Below are 17,058 nucleotides of genomic sequence, written 5' to 3'. Positions count from 1 at the left end.
TCTTGCAGACAGCATATCAATGGGTCTTGTTTTTCTATCCAATCTGATACCCCGTGTCTTTTCATTGGGGCATTTAGCCCATTTACATTCAGGGTAACTATTGAAAGATATGAATTTAGTGCCATTGTATTGCCTGTAAGGTGACTGTTACTGTATATTGTCTCTGTTCCTTTGTGGTCTATGTTACTTTTAGGCTCTCTCTTTGCTTAGAGGACCCCTTTCAATATTTCTTGTAGGGATGGTTTGGTGTTAACAATTTCTTTTAGTTTTTGTTTGTCCTGGAAGCTTATCTCTCCTTCTATTTTCAATGACAGCCTAGCTGGATATTCTTGGCTGCATATTTTTCTCGTTTAGTGCTCTGAATATATCATGCCAGTCCTTCCTGGCCTGCCAGGTCTCTGTGGGTAGGTCTGCTGTGAATCTAATATTTCTACTATTGTAGGTTACAGACCTCTTGTCCCGAGCTGCTTTCAGGATTTTCTCTTTGTCTCTGAGACTTGTGAGTGTTACCATTAGATGTCAGAGTGTTGACCTATTTTTAATGATTTTGAGTGGGGTTCTCTGTGCCTCCTGGATTTTGATGGCTGTTTCCTTCCCCAAATTAGGGAAATTCTCTGCTATAATTTGCTGCAATATATCTTCTGCCCCTCTCTCTCTTTCTTCTCTTTCTGGGGTCCCAATTATTCTAATATTGTTTTGTCTTATGGTATCACTTTTCTCTCGAATTCTCCCCTCATGTTCCAGTAGTTGTTCATCTCTCTTTTTCTCAGCTTCTTTATTCTCCATCATTTGGTGTTGTATATCACTAATTCTCTCTTCTGCCTTATTTATCCTAGCATTTAGAGCCTCCATTTTTGATTGCACCTCATTAATAGCCTTTTTGATTTTGACTTGGTTAGATTTTAGTTCTTTTATTTCTCCAGAAAGGGATTCTCTAGTATCTTCTATGCTTTTTTCAAGCCCAGCTAGTATCTTTATAGTCGTCATTCTGAACTCTAGTTCCGATGTCTTACTAATGTCTGTACTGATTAGGTCCCTGGTAGTCGGTACTTTGTCTTGTTCTTTTTTCTGAGGTGAGTTTTTCCATCTTGTCATTTTGTTCAGAGAAGAATAGATGAATGAGAGAACAAAATGCTAAAAGGGTAACTACAACCCCAGAAAAATATACACTAAACAAATCAGAAGAGACCCGAAACTGGGAGGAAAAGAAAGGGGAAAAAAAAAAAAAGAATATGATCAGGCTGGTGAATAGAACAGAGCCACACACTAGATTTAGGGTGTATTTTGGTCTGTTAGAAGAAATTGCCTCCCAACATTTTAAAGAAAGAAAAATATATATATATACAAAAATAAGGGTAAATACGATGAAGGGATGGAATATGACTGTAAAGATGAAAATTAAAAAAGATTTTAAAAAAGGAATTGATAAGTTGGTTGAAAAAAGAACGAAAAAATTAAGAAAGAAAAAAGGAGCAAATGTGATCAGGTGGGAGACTAGGACAAAGTCATACGCTAGATTTAGGGTATATTTTGGCCTGTTAGAAGAAACTGTATCCCAAAATTTTAAAGAAAGAAAAACATATATATACAAAAAATAAGGTTAAATACAATGAAGGGATAGAATATGGGTGTAAAAATGAAAATTAAAAAAGATTTTAAAAAAGGAATTGATAAGATGTTGGTTGAAAAAGGAAAGAAGAAAAATTCAATGAAAAGAACAGAAAAAAAAATAAAATTAACTTTGAAAGACTAAAGGATCATGGGAAAAAAGCCATGAATTCTATGTGCAGTATCCCCGTAGCGCTGGAGTTCTGCCGTTCTCATTGATCGGTAAACTCGGTCTTGGCTGGCTGTTCTTGCTGATCTTCTGGGGGAGGGGGCCTGTTGCCATGGTTCCCAAATGTCTTTGCCGGAGGCGGAATTGCCCCGCCCTTGCCGGGTCCAGGCTGAGAAATCTGCTGGGGTTTGCTCTCGGGAGCTTTTGTTCCCTGCAAGCTTTCTGTGCAGCTTTGGAGGCCAAGAGTGAAGATGGTGGCCTCCCAATCTCTGCCCCAGAGGAGCTGAGAACTCGGGGCCCCACTGCTCATTGAGCCCCCAGAGAAAAGCAATCACTCCCATCTCCCCAGTCTCTGGCCGCACTTCGTGCTCACTTGGCCTGTGATCCAGCGTTTCTGTCTCTGGCACAGGACCCGGTGTGGAGTCTCCAAACCCAGCAGATCCCTGCAGTGCGCTCCCGCGCCGCTCCTCCCGGGGGAGGAAGGGGAGTCTCCCAGGATCTGCCACTTGTTGTGTTCCTGCTGGAAGAGCAGTGGCCCCACTGTGCCGCGGATCACGGTTTATGGCAACCCCGAGCTGAAAGCCCACTCCTCGGCTCTGTCTCTGCAGCCGGCTTCCCTGCTCCGATACCTGGGAGCTCTGCCGCACTCAGGCACCCCCGGTCTTTCTGTGACCCTGAGGGTCCTGAGACCACACTGTCCCAGCGAGGGTTCCACTGGAGCGAGGTCCACTGGAATGATGTCCCTCAGCGGAGCAGACTTCTAAAAGTTCCAGTTTTGTGCTCCGCTGCCGGTACTTGCGGGGTATCTTCCCGAATATTGCCTTGGATTCACTTCTCTGCATGTCCTACCTTCCAGAAGGTGGTCGCGTTTCTGTTCATAGAATTGCTGCTATTCTTTTCTTCGCTCTCCTGTTGAGTTTGTAGGTGTTCTGAATGGTTTGATAACTGTCTAGCTGAATTCCTGGGACCAGACGAAATTTAGGTCTCCTACTCCTCCTCCATCTTGCCCCTCTCAAAATCTACTTTTAAAAAAGTTTTTATTTTGAGATTATCCAGTCAAAATCTTGTAATTTGAGGGAATTTTGTGTAATTTTTATGTGCTTATTAGCTAATAGCTTTTTGATTTTTCTCTTTGTCTTTATGCGTGTAGTTAAACTGTTTACAGAATTATAAAAAATACTTCTGTATTTAGGGAGGTTTATTAGGGATTTAACATTTGCAGTTTTTATTGGAATAAGTTTTTAAGTGGCCTTTGAATAGATAGAATGCAAAAAAACCTAAAAACTTAAAGCTTTACTGTATCTGAATTCACACCCAAAGTAACACCAAATAGTACCAAGAACTTGCTTTTTTTTCAAATAAAGGGATTTTTTCTTCTCACTTTAATGCTCAATAAACTATGTTTTCCAATATCAAAAGTTAGAAACTTTTGTTTGAGTAGGATTTGCAAGGGTTTTCAAGAAATATTAATGCATATATATTTTTTAGTGAGGAGTGTTCTCGTGAAACCTCCAGTTAAGTGGCTTGAAGATGAAGGAGGCCCTTTACCTACATCCCCTGAGTGAGTAAATTATTATTTAAAGATTTATTTATTTATTTGAGAGAGAGGGCATGAGCAGGAGGAGGGGCAGAGGGAGAGAGAGAGAGAGAGAATCCCAAGGGGACTCCCCGCCCAGTACAAGGCCCAACAGCAGGGCCGTTCCCACAATCCTGAGATCATGACCCCAGTCTAAATCAAGAGTCGGAGGCTCAACCAACTGAGCCATCCAGGTGCCCCAGTAAGTTATTTTAAAAACAGAATTGCATCTAGGTTTTGATAACAGATTGAAAATAAGCTGATCTTACATTTAAGTCTAGAATTGTGAAGCTCAAAGGTATTTTGAATACATCTAAAAAATAGCACTACTGGTTTTTTTCCCCTGAAGGTGTCCTTGCTCTGAACTTGTCTATTTGCTGCTTACACAATTAGGGGAATCCTTACGGATATATAGGTCAACGTGGCCTTAAGTAAGCTTTGGTGTATGCCAGACAGATTTCTTCATCCTTTCTCCCCAGTTCCAAGGACTGAGTTCCTTTATCTCTATCCAAGGTAACTGACCCAGAGCACAGTGGAAGTTAGCAGGGTACTCCCACCTGGCCCGTCAGTCTGCCTTACCCACAAGTGGTCTCTGTCCTCTCTGAAGATAATACACTTTCAAGATCTTGATGCATTTTTATTATATGCATGTCTCCTAAAGCTTCCATTGCTGACCATATTTTCCTCTTCTCTTGCTTTATGCTAATTCCATGTCATAACTATTATTTCCTAAAATTTAGAGTATATTGTTTGAATCCTGTTTGATTTGGTGTTTTGCTTTTCCAGAGGACTGGATTATTCTAATCCTTGGCATTCTAGCTATGTGCAAACCAGAAATCAAATATCAGCTAATTTGCACATTGTTCATCCAACTATGAAAATATTGCTGGATCTTGGTTATACGACGTTTTCCAATTCAGTTTTGCTAGATTTAACAGGGATTAGGTAAAATCTCATATTTATTCTAACATTTAAGATTTGAATGTCGCTTGCTTGAGTCTTTATATTTTGACTGTATACATTTTAAAATTGATAAGTCTTGAGAACTTTTCTTCAGATTAAAAATTTTTTAATTTATCTTATTTTTAAAAAGAATTGTGTATTAAGACCAGTATTTATCATTTGCTTTAAATCATTTTTATTTTTCTCATAAATAGAGCTAAAGGGCCAATTGATTGTGAATCACTGAAAAATGATCTATCAATACAAGCTAAAAAGGCAGAAGAGAAGATAATGAACACATGGTATCCAAAGGTTATAAATCTTTTTACCAAGAAGGAAACTCTAGAAGCCATCAAACCTGAAAAATTGGATGCATTTTATAACTGTGTTTCCACACTTATGTCAAATCAGGTAAATATGTTCTATATATCTTAAATAATAATGTTAATAAGAGTAGTTATTATTTTACTTTATTATTTTTTAAGTTTTTACTTAAATTCCAGTTAGTTAACATACAGTGTGATATTAGTTTCAGGTGAACAATATAGTGATTCAACACTTCCATACATCACCTGGTGCTCACCAGGACAAGTGCACTCCTTGATCCCGATCACCTATTTAACCCATTCCTCCACCCCCCTCCCTCTGGTAACCATCAGTTTGTTCTCTATAGTTAAGAGTCTGTTTCTTGGTTTGCCTCTCTCTCTCTTTTTTCCCCCTTTGCTCATTTGTTTTGTTTCTTAAATTCCACATATGAGTGAAATTGTATGGTATCTGGTATCTGTGTTTCTCTGACTGACTTATTTCACTTAGTATTATACTCTCTAGCTCCATCCAGGTCATTGCAAATGGCAAGATTTCATTCTTTTTTATGGCTGAGTAATATTCATCTCTCTGTGTGTGTATATATGTACATATATATATATACACACACCACATCATCTTTATCCTTTTATCTATCTATGGACACTTGGGCTGCTTCCATAATTTGACTATTGTAGACAATGCTGGTATAAACATCAGGATGCATGTATCCCTTTAAATTAGTATTTTTGTATTCTTTGGGTAAATGCCTAGTAGTGCAATTGCTGGATTGTAGGGTAGTTCTATTTTTAATTTTTTGAGGAACCTCCATATTGTTTTCCACAGTGGCTGCACCAGTTTGCATTCCCCACAGTGCAAGATGGTTCCCCTTTCTCCACATCCTCCCCAACAGCTGTTGTTTCTTATGTTGTTGATTTTAGCCATTCTGACAGGTGTGAGGTGATATCTCATTGTAGTTTTGATTTGTATTTCCCTGATGATCAGTGATGGTGAGCATATTTTCATGTGTCTGTTAGTCATCTGTATGTCTTCTTTGGAGAAATGTCTATATCTTCTGCCCATTTCTTAATTGGATTATTCATTTTTGGGGTGTTGAGTTTAAAACTGATGTTTTAGTTTATTATTTTAAATAAAATTCTATTTACACATAGTGCTAGGTAATTATTTTGAAATAAGATAAGAAAAATATTTTTACAATAATTTTATTTAAATTAGTTTAGCATAAAAATACTTTTCTGAAGCAATATCTGAAGCAATCTAAAATGAAAAGAAAGTCTAGAAGTATGTGTCAATATTATGAGTGATTACTGGGCTCATGCTTAAAGGCTATCAACTAATTATCCATAGCTTTATTGGAGAATATTAACAAAGGACTATCCTAGTAAATATCTTTTTGAACATATGAAATCCCAAGTTGGTTGATTCTCATTTTTTTCTCAAAAAAATCTTGGTTTGAAATGGAATTGATCATCTTTAAAGAAAATATTAATTTATATTTTATATTTATGGGCTCCTCAAATTTTTGCTATTGTAGAAAGACAATTCTATAAAAATGGTTTTGAATAAAAACTTTCCCTTTTGGACAATATCTCCAAAGATTCCATAAATTTTTCTTTTTCTTTTTTTTATGACAGAAGAATTTGTTTTTCTTTCTTTCCACAATGAAAACAGCTTTCCCCAATTATATAGGTAAAACCTACTTATTGTTAAAAAATGAAAAATGGGTACTTATTTACCCAAATATATTAGTAATTGTTAAAATTTTAGAAGATGTGAAAGGCAGTCAGGGAAGAGAGAATTATTTCCAATTCCTTTTAATATCAATCTCTCATAGTTGATCCATGAGCTTAGCCTCTCGTTTGTCTAATGCAGCATATTCAGCTTCTATTTCTTCAGCTTCGGGATCTCTTGAGAGTGCCATTTGTGATTCCAGATTGAGAGCCAAATCTTAGTGGTGTTGCTTTTCAGCACAATCACAAGGAGTGTCTTTATTTTCATTCTCAGCAAACAAGTCTCCTCCATGTTTTACTAAAAGCTGGACACAGGGTTTCACCCCTGAGGCAGCAGCATAGTGCAGGGGTGTTTTGTTGTTGTTGTCAACAGCATCAATAGCTGCTCTCTCATATCTCCTTGGTCAAGTTTTGCTCCTTTCTATCTTAAGATCATCTGCAGACAATCTGCTCTTCTGAAATCATCTGCGGGCCGTGCTAAGCGAGGATGAAGGGCTCCTTCAGATATCATAATTTGAGGTCCCATACCTAACAAATGCATAGATGTTTCATTGTACACATGCCGTTTATTTGGATTTCCATCTCTACCAAAAAGAAAAGTCCCTAGTATTCTATTCATCCCATGTCTAGCAGCATAGTGTAATGGAGTATTGTGCTGGTAGGGCTCCCCGTAAGATGTATTCGGATCAAGGGATTCTTTCAGCTGAGGGTTGTTTTCATAAATTTGGCAGGCCAGGTTTTTAATCACCATTGATGAGTGCTTTATGGAACTTGGTGGTTGTATTTGCCATGTTGTCTTTTGGTCTTTTTTTCTGATAGGCAGTGGCACTTTTTTCCTTCCCCCTTCAGCCACTTCTTGAATGTTTCTGCAACATGTTCGCATTGGTTACTTCCGGGGCTGAGGGTAAGGGTCGGATGGACCCCGCAGCTCTGTAGTTCTGCCACCGCCGTGGCCGCCCCTGCCTCTCGCGCGGAGCAGGTGACTTCAGGTACCCACCCAGGCGGGCGTCCCCTCCTCACCGGCCCGGGTGCGCCCGCCGGGTAGAGGCTGCTGGGGCTCAGGGAGCGCACTAGAGGCCCGCGAGGATCACTGCGTGAGACAGAGGCACCCGCGCCGAGGGTCAGACTGGGCGGGTGCCCCCCATCTCTCTCCGGCCAACGCGCCGCCTCACTCAAGGGAGGGGAAGAGGGGGGGCGGTGGCTTTTGCCTCCTTCTCGCGGTCAAGTCCGGCTCATGCTCAAGCCTTGCGCGCGCACAAGCAGCCCCCATAAAATTTTCAATGTATCCTTAAAAGAACACATTTAATATCTAGTATATAACCCTGTAATTAATATACATGATTTCCTTTTTACCTTTATCCTCTTAAGAGGACTGTGATTATTTGATAAGAAGTAGAGATGGGGAACATTTTGAAGATGGTTTTAGATCTGTATTTATCTGCTTGGCTAAATTTCCAATAGCTGTTTCTACATAAGAATGCATCATTCAGGGGCACCTGGGTGGCTCAGTCGGTTGAGCATCCTATGCTTGGTTTCAGCTCAAGTCATGATCTCAGGGTTGTGAGATGGAGCCCGGGACTGGCTTTACACTCAGTGTGGAGTCTGCTTGAGATTCTCCCTTTGCCCCTCCCCACCATCTCTAAAATAAATAAAATCTTTTTATTTAAAAAAAAAAAAAGAATGCATTATTCATACTTTGGTAACTTATTGTGCACATTTCTCAGTTCCAGTGGCTTCACCCTCACCTAGTGATGTGCTGGAAATCCGGCTTTGGGGGTGGGGGAGAAAAGCCCTAATTTGTAGTGTTTGCCAATTTCCTGGTGTAAATATTCCCACCGTGGTGATTTTCAACCATCCAAGGGTTTAGTAACTGGGTCTTAAAAGCCTTGATTATTTAACAGTTGACACTAGGAGATAGCTCTATACCACTGTCCCTCAGCTCATGTGCATGTCACCTCATAACACCCTAACCCTCAGGTGTCCAGCCTTTTCTCTCATTAGTCTTCACTATGTTGTTTAGTTTTCTGTACCAGGGGAAGAATTACTAAAGAATGTGGAAAATTCTAGTTGCCATATTAAGATTGTTGATATTCTATAAAAAAAATTGAAGTTTGCATATATTGTTCTATTTATTATTTTACACCAAATTTAGTAGGAACATATTGTGCTGAATGAAGAAAATTGTGAGGACTAAACGGACTGATAGAATGCCTTAATTATAGGTAATAGCTCACTGATTTTGAACTAAAGGTTAAAGGTTGAATTTGTACATTCTAAAGTAATAATTTATGATATCATGCAGCTAAAGGATTTCTTAAAGAGAACTGTAGAAGGATTTGTGAAACTCTTTGACCAAGAAGATCAACGTGGGCTGCCAATATTTAAGATGGAACTGACATTTGATGATGATAAAATGGAATTTTATCCTACCTTTCAAGATTTGGAAGATGTTGTTTTGGGTTTGGTAGAGCGGATAACTGAAGCTTTACAGGTATTCTTCCATCCTTATCCATGGGGTTTCTTTATATGGGTCTCTTTCAAAATTTTCAGTGGAGTTGAAACTATAAAGTGGACATGTACATAAAATGTTATAACTCTGTTTTATTTCCATCCTCAAAGTTATTTTAAGTTAGAAAGTACTTTCTCTTTGATAAAGTTCCCTGGCTAGAAATGATGTTTTCCTTCTTAGAACTTTTATTACAGTTAGGAATTGGTATTTATGTGTCCATTTCATCTTCTCTACATAGTTGTGAGCTTCTTAAGGACAAGATCCATGTCATGTTTGTTCCTTCTACTTTCTAGTATAATCACTTAGACATTATAGTGATTCAATAAATACTTGTTGAATGATAGAAAACTAACTCAAGTTTTTATATTAGAGTACAAACTATATAATTCTATTTTATTTTATTATTTTTTAAGATTTTATTTTTAAGTAATCTCTACACCCAACATGGGGCTCAAACTCCCAACCCCCGAGATCAAGAGTTGCATGCTGTACCGACGGAGACAGCCAGGTGCCCCAAACTATACAATTTTAAATCATGATTTTGCATCAAGTTATTTTTTTTTTGACCATTGAAATCTGAAAAGAATGTTTAAAAATATTGTATAGGATCTATGTATAGACCAATTGCACAGATATTTGTTTCATAAATTGTCATTTTAATTTTTGTTAGAATGTCCAAACAGTTCCCTCTTGGCTGTCAGGAACTTCACCAACTGTAAATCTTGACACACAACTTCCTGAACATGTGTTACAATGGGCTCTTACTACACTGAAGTTGGCAGTACATCATAACTTAGAAGGTGCAAGAAAACATTATGAGACATACGGTATATATCACATATGTAGTATTATACCTTTTATCATAAAAGAATACCGTTTTTATTTTTGCTGGACATTGGTCAAATATTTGGTTGTTGGGGCTGTTATGAAAAAAGCAGGAAGAGCCAGAAGTCAGCATTGGCATGGCTTTTGGCAGAATCAAAGATCACACTCAAGAAACGAATTCTGTTGTTTAGTCCAAAGGGTGAATGTTAACAGGAAGAGAGTAATAAAGCAAAAAAGCAGAGAGAAGAGATGTTGGAATAAGGAGAAAGCTAAATCAAGTTTTAAATTAAGATAATTTTTAATTTTGAAGTTTTTTTAAAAAAAGATTTTATTTTTATTTATTTATTTGAGAGAGAGAGTGAGAGAGAGAGAGCACAAGAGGGGGTAGGGTCAGAGGGAGAAGCAGACTCTCTACCAAACAGGGAGCCCGATGCTGGACTCCATCCCAGGACTCCATCCCGGGACTCCGGGATCATGACCTGAGCCAAAGGCTGTTGCTTAGCCAACTGAGCCACCCAGGTGCCCTGAAGAATAGTTTTGAAGAGACTGCAGCTCAGTTTTACAGTCTCTTCAAGGGTGTATGGGGTCAGTATAGTTATTTAACATTCTCTTAATCAAAACCTTCTATTAACTGGCTTATCTGTACCTCTAAGTTATTGTAAGATCATTACCTACACTATTTTCTTTATTTTAAAATGCCACATTTAACCTGGTTTGCTTGTTAAGTCTATTTTATTCTATTCCTGTTAATATGTGTTAATTATTAATAATATTTAATTGAATAGTCTACTTCTTTCCATGATCATATTAAAAAGCACTTTATCTTTTTGAATGGGTCTTATTGAGATTTAAATTAGATTATTAATTTTCAGTTGAAAAATACAATTGGCTTCTTGATGGGACTGCAGATGAGATGATAGAGACTTTTCAGGCAGAAGATCATACTTTTGATGAATACACAGAGGTAAGTGGTAATTCTGTTTTTCATTAAGGCCTTTGACTTTCTTTTTTTTAATTAGGGTTTTTTTTTCTGGAAAGTAAATGTTTCAACTAAAGTTAATAGAATTTCTTATTCAGAATATCATTTTAATAAGCTTATAGGTTCACTAAACAATTTCTTTAGTGATTCATTTACTCATTCATTGCTTCAACAATCACATTCAGACATCTAGCAAGATTTTGGTGACATAAAGATAAATAATACATACACATTGTCCTGAGGAGCTTATATTTGGCCTGGAAGCCAGACATAGGAGTAACCACTATGACATGTGGACGTAAGTACTGGAATGGAAATGTGAACAAAGTGTTGTGGAAGCAAAGAAGAGGGAATGATTGTTTCTGCTTTGGAAGATTGGTGAAGGTTTCTTGAAGAAGTGAAAAATGAACTAGGCTTTGAAGTAGATGTTTATAGGTGGAGAAGAGAGGGACTGTAACATGAACAAAGACCAAAAGGGTTTAGGGGTGTTCAGAGACTATCAAATGAACCAAAACAGCTGTAGAACAGGTAACATAGGAATGCAGTACATGGCTGGTTTAGAATATGAAGTTGGAAATGTAAGTGGGAGCCATGTGGGACAATTTTAGGGTATCTTTGCTCAAGAGTTTGTACTTTGTTTTAAAGGTTTTTAGCTGTGCAAGTAATATACTTGGATCTGAATTTTAAATCCTTTTTTTTTAAATTTTAAGTTTATAGAAAGATTTTTCAGTCTTGCCTCAGAAATAATGCTTTTGCCTCAGTGGGTTCATTACCCTATGGTGCGTTTGGATTGTGAAGATTTGAAGATAGGCCTAACAAACAAAGCAAAAACCTTTGCAAACATATTATTAAACAACATAGCTTCAAAACATAGAAAAGAAAATGAAAGGTAAGTAGAAGTAATTGCTAAACTCAGAATTATAGGGCTAAAAGAAATATTTTGCTAATAATAACTCTTGTTAAAATATGAGGGGCATCTGGCTGGCTCAGTTGGAAGAGCATGCAACTCTTCATCTCGGGATTGTGAGTTCGATCCCCACATTGGGTGTAGAGATTAGTTAAAATAAATAAATAAATAAACAAACTAACTTAAAAAAATTTTAATGTAAGTACTTACAACTTCTCTTCATAGCTGCCTCCTTTGTAAAAAAGATTTTATTTTTATGAGAGAGAGAGAGAGAATGAGAGAGAGAGAGAGAGCATGAGTGGTGGGGAGGGGCAGAGGGAGAAGCAGGCTCCCTGCTGAGCAGGGTGACCTATGCAGGACTCAATCCCAGGACCCTGGGATCATGGCCTGAGCCGAAGGCAGACGCTTAACCGACTAAGCCACCCAGGCACCCCTCATAGCTGCCTCCTAAGGAGTTTTCCTTTGTAGTCCTGATGGTCTGGTTTTTGTTTGATACTGTCTGAGGGTTGTTTTGAGGCAACCCAGGATTTTTTTTAAAAAAGAAATTGAAATAAACCAGTGTTTGAATACAGGTTGCATGAAAATGGAGAGACTATAGACTTTCAATGATATTGGGAAGATCTGGGATTGTTCCTGACCCCAATATTTACTTGTTGTGTCACCTAGCTTATTTTCGTCATCTGTAAAATAGAGACGGCAATGCCTGCTTTGCAGAGTGGCTATGAAGTTAGATTCACAAACCAGTGCCCTGCTATCTGAATAGGTCATGCCGATAGTTTTATTTGTCTCATGCTGTGTTTTATTTTGTTTAAACACATTTTGAATTGGCTATCAACATTTCAAAATTAGAAGATTTTACACACACACGCACACACAATCCAGATCTTTTACTTTTCTTGAAAAAGTGGGAAGACCGTGCCATGTTGGGCCTTCAGTGGTAAATGGAGCTGAGAATCAGTTTTCATTTTAGGCAGGGAATGTGTCCTTTGGTTTGTTCACCCACTGCTCAAGCAACTCATCATCCAACTCATTTAACTTATTTGTTGCCTGTTTGTAACTTCTGTAAAGATTAAAACCAATATATATAAAGCACTAAGCACAGTGCTTGGAATACGGTACTCAAGCAATGTTAGCTAGTATGTTTATTTTCCCAGAAGCAATGTGAGAAAATCCTGTGCTTTGGAATCCAAAAGACCTGGATTTGAATCCTGGCTCTGTGATGAACTAGTTCTGTGACTCTAGGCAAGTTATTTCATTTCTCTGAGCCTCAGTTTCCTGCTGTGCCAGCTGTAAAACTAATCCCCTCCTTGCAGGACTAATGTTAGCATCACAGATAACATTTGTAAAGCATCTGGCACAATGCTTGGCATAGAACAGGTGCCCAATTAAGGGAGCTATTACATCAATAAATATTTTTAAATGAATAAAAATATATGGCTGTCAAAAGTCAAGTATTGTCAGGCATACTTTGTACAAAAGTCTACTACTATACAAAAATATATCAAAGATGGCAAAGCATCCATTTCTAACAATCCCATTGAGTAAGAGCGATGACAATGCCATAATCAAAAAGTGATTTATGTTTAACATGACTTTTTTTGGGATTTATTTTTGGAGTATGTGTGACTTTTCTGGAAAATTCTATTCCAAGAAAATAATTTTATCTTACTATAAACCCATGGCATAAGAGCTGCTGAAAAGTTGTCCAGATTCCTCTGTCTAGTTCATTCTTTAATTCTTTTCTATTTAAATTCTGTACTTGAGGTAGATAACATCAAAAGGAGGAAATGTGTGCCCCTAAGTAGAGTACAATTTATTAAATAAATTAATAATCATTAAAGAGCAGTTTGCTTGCTCACAGTTTGGTTTAACATCTGCTTGGGCCACCTTGCTCTCAATCAATTTGTTTGCCTCCTTGTCTTTTGCTGTAATGTCTCTCCCCAAGGGACTTAGATTCTGCTCTAGCAAGAAGAAAGTGCCCCCATAATATCTCCTGTCTTTTTGTCATTATCCACTTTAATGCATCCCCCCTAAATTTTTGATAATCAAGACTGAACTATCAAGCCCTACACTATCTAATTCCTACTCACCTTTCCAGCTTCATGTGACGTCCCCTTCTTTGTTTTCATATTGGCCTGCTTGCTATTCCTAAGTACGCTCTATATCACACTGCTTACTTAACTGGGTGTTCAAGAGAGTTAAAGAGATCTGCAGAAAAAAAATTTTAATATACCATAACTTCCACATGAAAATGTTACCTCGATTTTGTGGATTTTGTAGATGTAAGATGTACGCTGGGTTATATCAGATAAGTTGTCCTTAAATGTTTTAAAACATCTTAGTGATTTAATATTTTGAGGCTATCACGGTTCATATTTTACAATAATCATAATAACACACATGTATTGAGTATGACATGGCATTAATTACCATAGCCATAGTAAAGCAGAGTATTATGTCAGTATTTGCAGCGAATTTGAAGCAATTAAAGAGCATGCATTAAAAGTCCCTGAGACAACAGAAGAGATGATGGATCTGATATCTTATGTAGAAAAAGCCCGGACTACAGGGATTCAAGAGTTGGTTTTACGGATCAAGGTAAGAATCTTTTAATTTACATATTTTAAATTAGTTTATTTTTATTGTGAAATATGATAAACATATTGAAAATGTATAAAACATAAAAAAAGTAGTTATAAAGTGCCTACCTATACTGCCATGACCGAAGGTAAGAAATAGGATACTTCCTGTACCCCTGAATCCCTCTGCATGTGACTTTCTGATCATAACTGCTTCTCTCCCTCTCTCCCCTAGAGGTTTTCCCTTGGTTTCTACAGTAATCACACATTTTTATTCTTTAGTCCCACCAACTATGTGTTCATCCTCAAACAACATGGGCTTAAATTTTTCCTTCTTTTATAATTTCTACATTTATTTATTTATTTATTTTTAAAAAGATTTTATTTATTTATTTGACAGAGAGACACAGCGAGAGAGGGAACACAAGCAGGGGGAGTGAGAGAGGGAGAAGCAGGCTTCCCGCCAAGCAGGGAGCCCGATGCGGGGCTTGATCCCAGGACCTGGAATCATGACCTGAGCCGAAGGCAGATGCTTAACGACTGAGCCACCCAGGCACCCCTATAATTTCTACATTTAGTAGTATGCTTATGCCTTCCCCAGCAGAGGATTATGTAGCCATTCATCTATATTGTACTCTAATTTTTTGTTTAAAATGTGAAATATAACACACATACCCAAAATTGCATAAAGCATAAATTGTGCAATTTAAAATATTATAAAGTAAACACCCCGTAATTATCACCCAGGGAAGAAATAGAACCTTGCCAACACACTAGAAGTTCATCACAGTCTCCTCTTTTTCTTCGATGTGAACACTATCCTAACTTTTATAGTAATCACTTCCTTGCACTTCTGTAGAGTTTTACCATCTAAATATGCATTCCTAATCAATATAACTAATTCTTGTCTCATTTGGATCTTTACATAAATAGTCATACTGTTTCTATTCTGTTGCATCTTGTCAACATTATGTTAGTAATGCCATTGTTTCTTAACTATTTTCATTGCCATCTTATATTCACTATTATATAACCATATAATAATTTGTTATTTTAGTTTTATTGTTCTGGATATTTGGTTTGTTTCTCCTTATGTTATTAATAGCAATGCTGCTGGGAACATTTCTGGTGTATATATTCATGCATTTCTCCCAGGTATTATAACATATATTTACTTTCACCTTTATTAGCTAAGGCAAAACTCTTTTCTAAAGTAGTTCCAGTTTTATACTCCTATCAGCAGCGTCTGAGTCCTATTGTTTTACACCTTACTTATGCTTGCTATGCTAAATTTGCCAGGCTGTTCTCTTAACTATAGAGAACAAACTGATGGTTACCAAGGGTGGGGAGGTGAGTGGGGATGGGTGAGTGAAATAGGTGATGGGGATTAAGGAGTGCTCTTGTTGTATGAGCACAGGGTGATGTATGGAAGTCCTGAATTAGTATATTATACACCTGAAACTAATATTACATTGTATGCTAACTAACTGGATTTTAAATAAAAACTTTAAAAAAAGAAAAAGGAAGAAAATTTCTGTTCTGTTAGGTGGAAATCATTGTATTTTTAATTTGCATTTTATTGAAAACAAATGAATTTGAACACTTTTCATATGCTTTTTAAAAATAATTTTGTATTGTGAAGGTAACATATGACAATAGAAAAGTAGGAGGTACAGAAAAACATTAAGCTGACCAAAAATATGAAACATTTTCTACTTAATAGAAAATTGAGTACCATATTTTTGATTTAAGATTGCATCATAAACAAAAAAAGATTGCATAATAAACATGTTTGACTTAAGATTGAAACATAATTATGAAACATAAAAATGTATTTTTGAATATTTAAACTTACAGGTTTAGATGTAGATATGTTAAGAATAAGTGAATTATTTAACCATTCACTGTTGGATATTTAAGATGCCGCTGGTCTTTATCTTTTAATTTATTTTTAAAAATTTGTTTTTAAGATGCCTCCAGTTCTTTTTAAAATTTACATTCAATTAATTAACATATAATATATTATTAGTTTCAGACGTAGAGTTCAGTGATTCTTCAGTCCTTTTTTTTATTCATTGCTTTTTATTTCTGTAAATAATATTTAGAGAAGTATACTGATAGGCATTCCTCTAAGTTTGTCATTAGCAATATGTCCAATGTCTTTACAAATGCTGTGCCCCACAAAGAAGCAGTAATTGTAAGATCCAGGCTGTGATTGACCTGAACACAGATTTCTTCTAAGCTGAAAGATTTCTTGTTTCATTTGGAATCTCATATGTTCCATTTTGCATTTGAACACTGTATGTTGTATTTCCCCATTAAACTACAAGTATATGATTATAATTATGAAAAAAATAGTATGTTGGGGTATTTCAAAATACCAGATGCTTCAGATATTCCCATGTTAACAAGTGGGGAAAAGAATAACCCCCATTTGAAGTCTTCAGAAACACAAGTGATTCATCAGTCTTATATAATACCCAGTGCTCATTACATCGCATGCCCTCCTTAATGCCCATCACCCAGTTACCCTATCCTCCCACCCCCTCCCCTTCAGCAACCCTTAGTTTGTTTCCTAGAGTTAAGAGTCTCTTATGGTTTGTCTCACTGTCTGATTTCATCTTGTTTTATTTTTCCCTCCTTCCCCTATGATCCTGTTTTGTTTCTTAAATTCCACATACAAGTGAGATCATATGATAATTGTCTCTCTGATTGACTTATTTTGCTTAGCATAATACCCTCCAGTCCCATCCACATCATTGCAAATGCAAGATTTTTTTTTTTGATGGCTGAGTAGTATTCCATTGTATAAATATATACACCACATCTTCTTTATCTATTCATCTGTTGATGGACATCTGGGCTCTTTCCATAGTTTGCCTACTGTGGGCATTGCTGCTATAAACACTG

At 36.9% G+C, this 17,058-nt stretch overlaps 1 protein-coding gene across 1 annotated transcript in view; it reads left to right on the top strand.

Moving 5' to 3' along the window:
* Positions 1-17,058, top strand: part of DNAH12 (dynein axonemal heavy chain 12) — a 234,173-nt gene that overhangs the window by 24,069 nt on the left and 193,046 nt on the right. Inside the window, exons 5-12 of the mRNA XM_032412204.1 lie at positions 3,266-3,338; positions 4,140-4,298; positions 4,511-4,706; positions 8,652-8,840; positions 9,529-9,685; positions 10,556-10,647; positions 11,373-11,551; positions 14,032-14,167. Coding sequence (XP_032268095.1) covers positions 3,266-3,338; positions 4,140-4,298; positions 4,511-4,706; positions 8,652-8,840; positions 9,529-9,685; positions 10,556-10,647; positions 11,373-11,551; positions 14,032-14,167 — 1,181 coding nt within the window. The remainder of the gene's footprint in view (positions 1-3,265; positions 3,339-4,139; positions 4,299-4,510; positions 4,707-8,651; positions 8,841-9,528; positions 9,686-10,555; positions 10,648-11,372; positions 11,552-14,031; positions 14,168-17,058) is intronic.

The sequence above is a fragment of the Phoca vitulina genome, unplaced genomic scaffold, assembly GCF_004348235.1.
Source record: "Phoca vitulina isolate PV1807 unplaced genomic scaffold, GSC_HSeal_1.0 scaffold13, whole genome shotgun sequence".
Lineage (NCBI taxonomy): Eukaryota > Metazoa > Chordata > Mammalia > Carnivora > Phocidae > Phoca > Phoca vitulina.
Note: the sequence above shows the minus strand (reverse complement) of the source record. Positions and strands in the feature narration are given on the sequence as shown.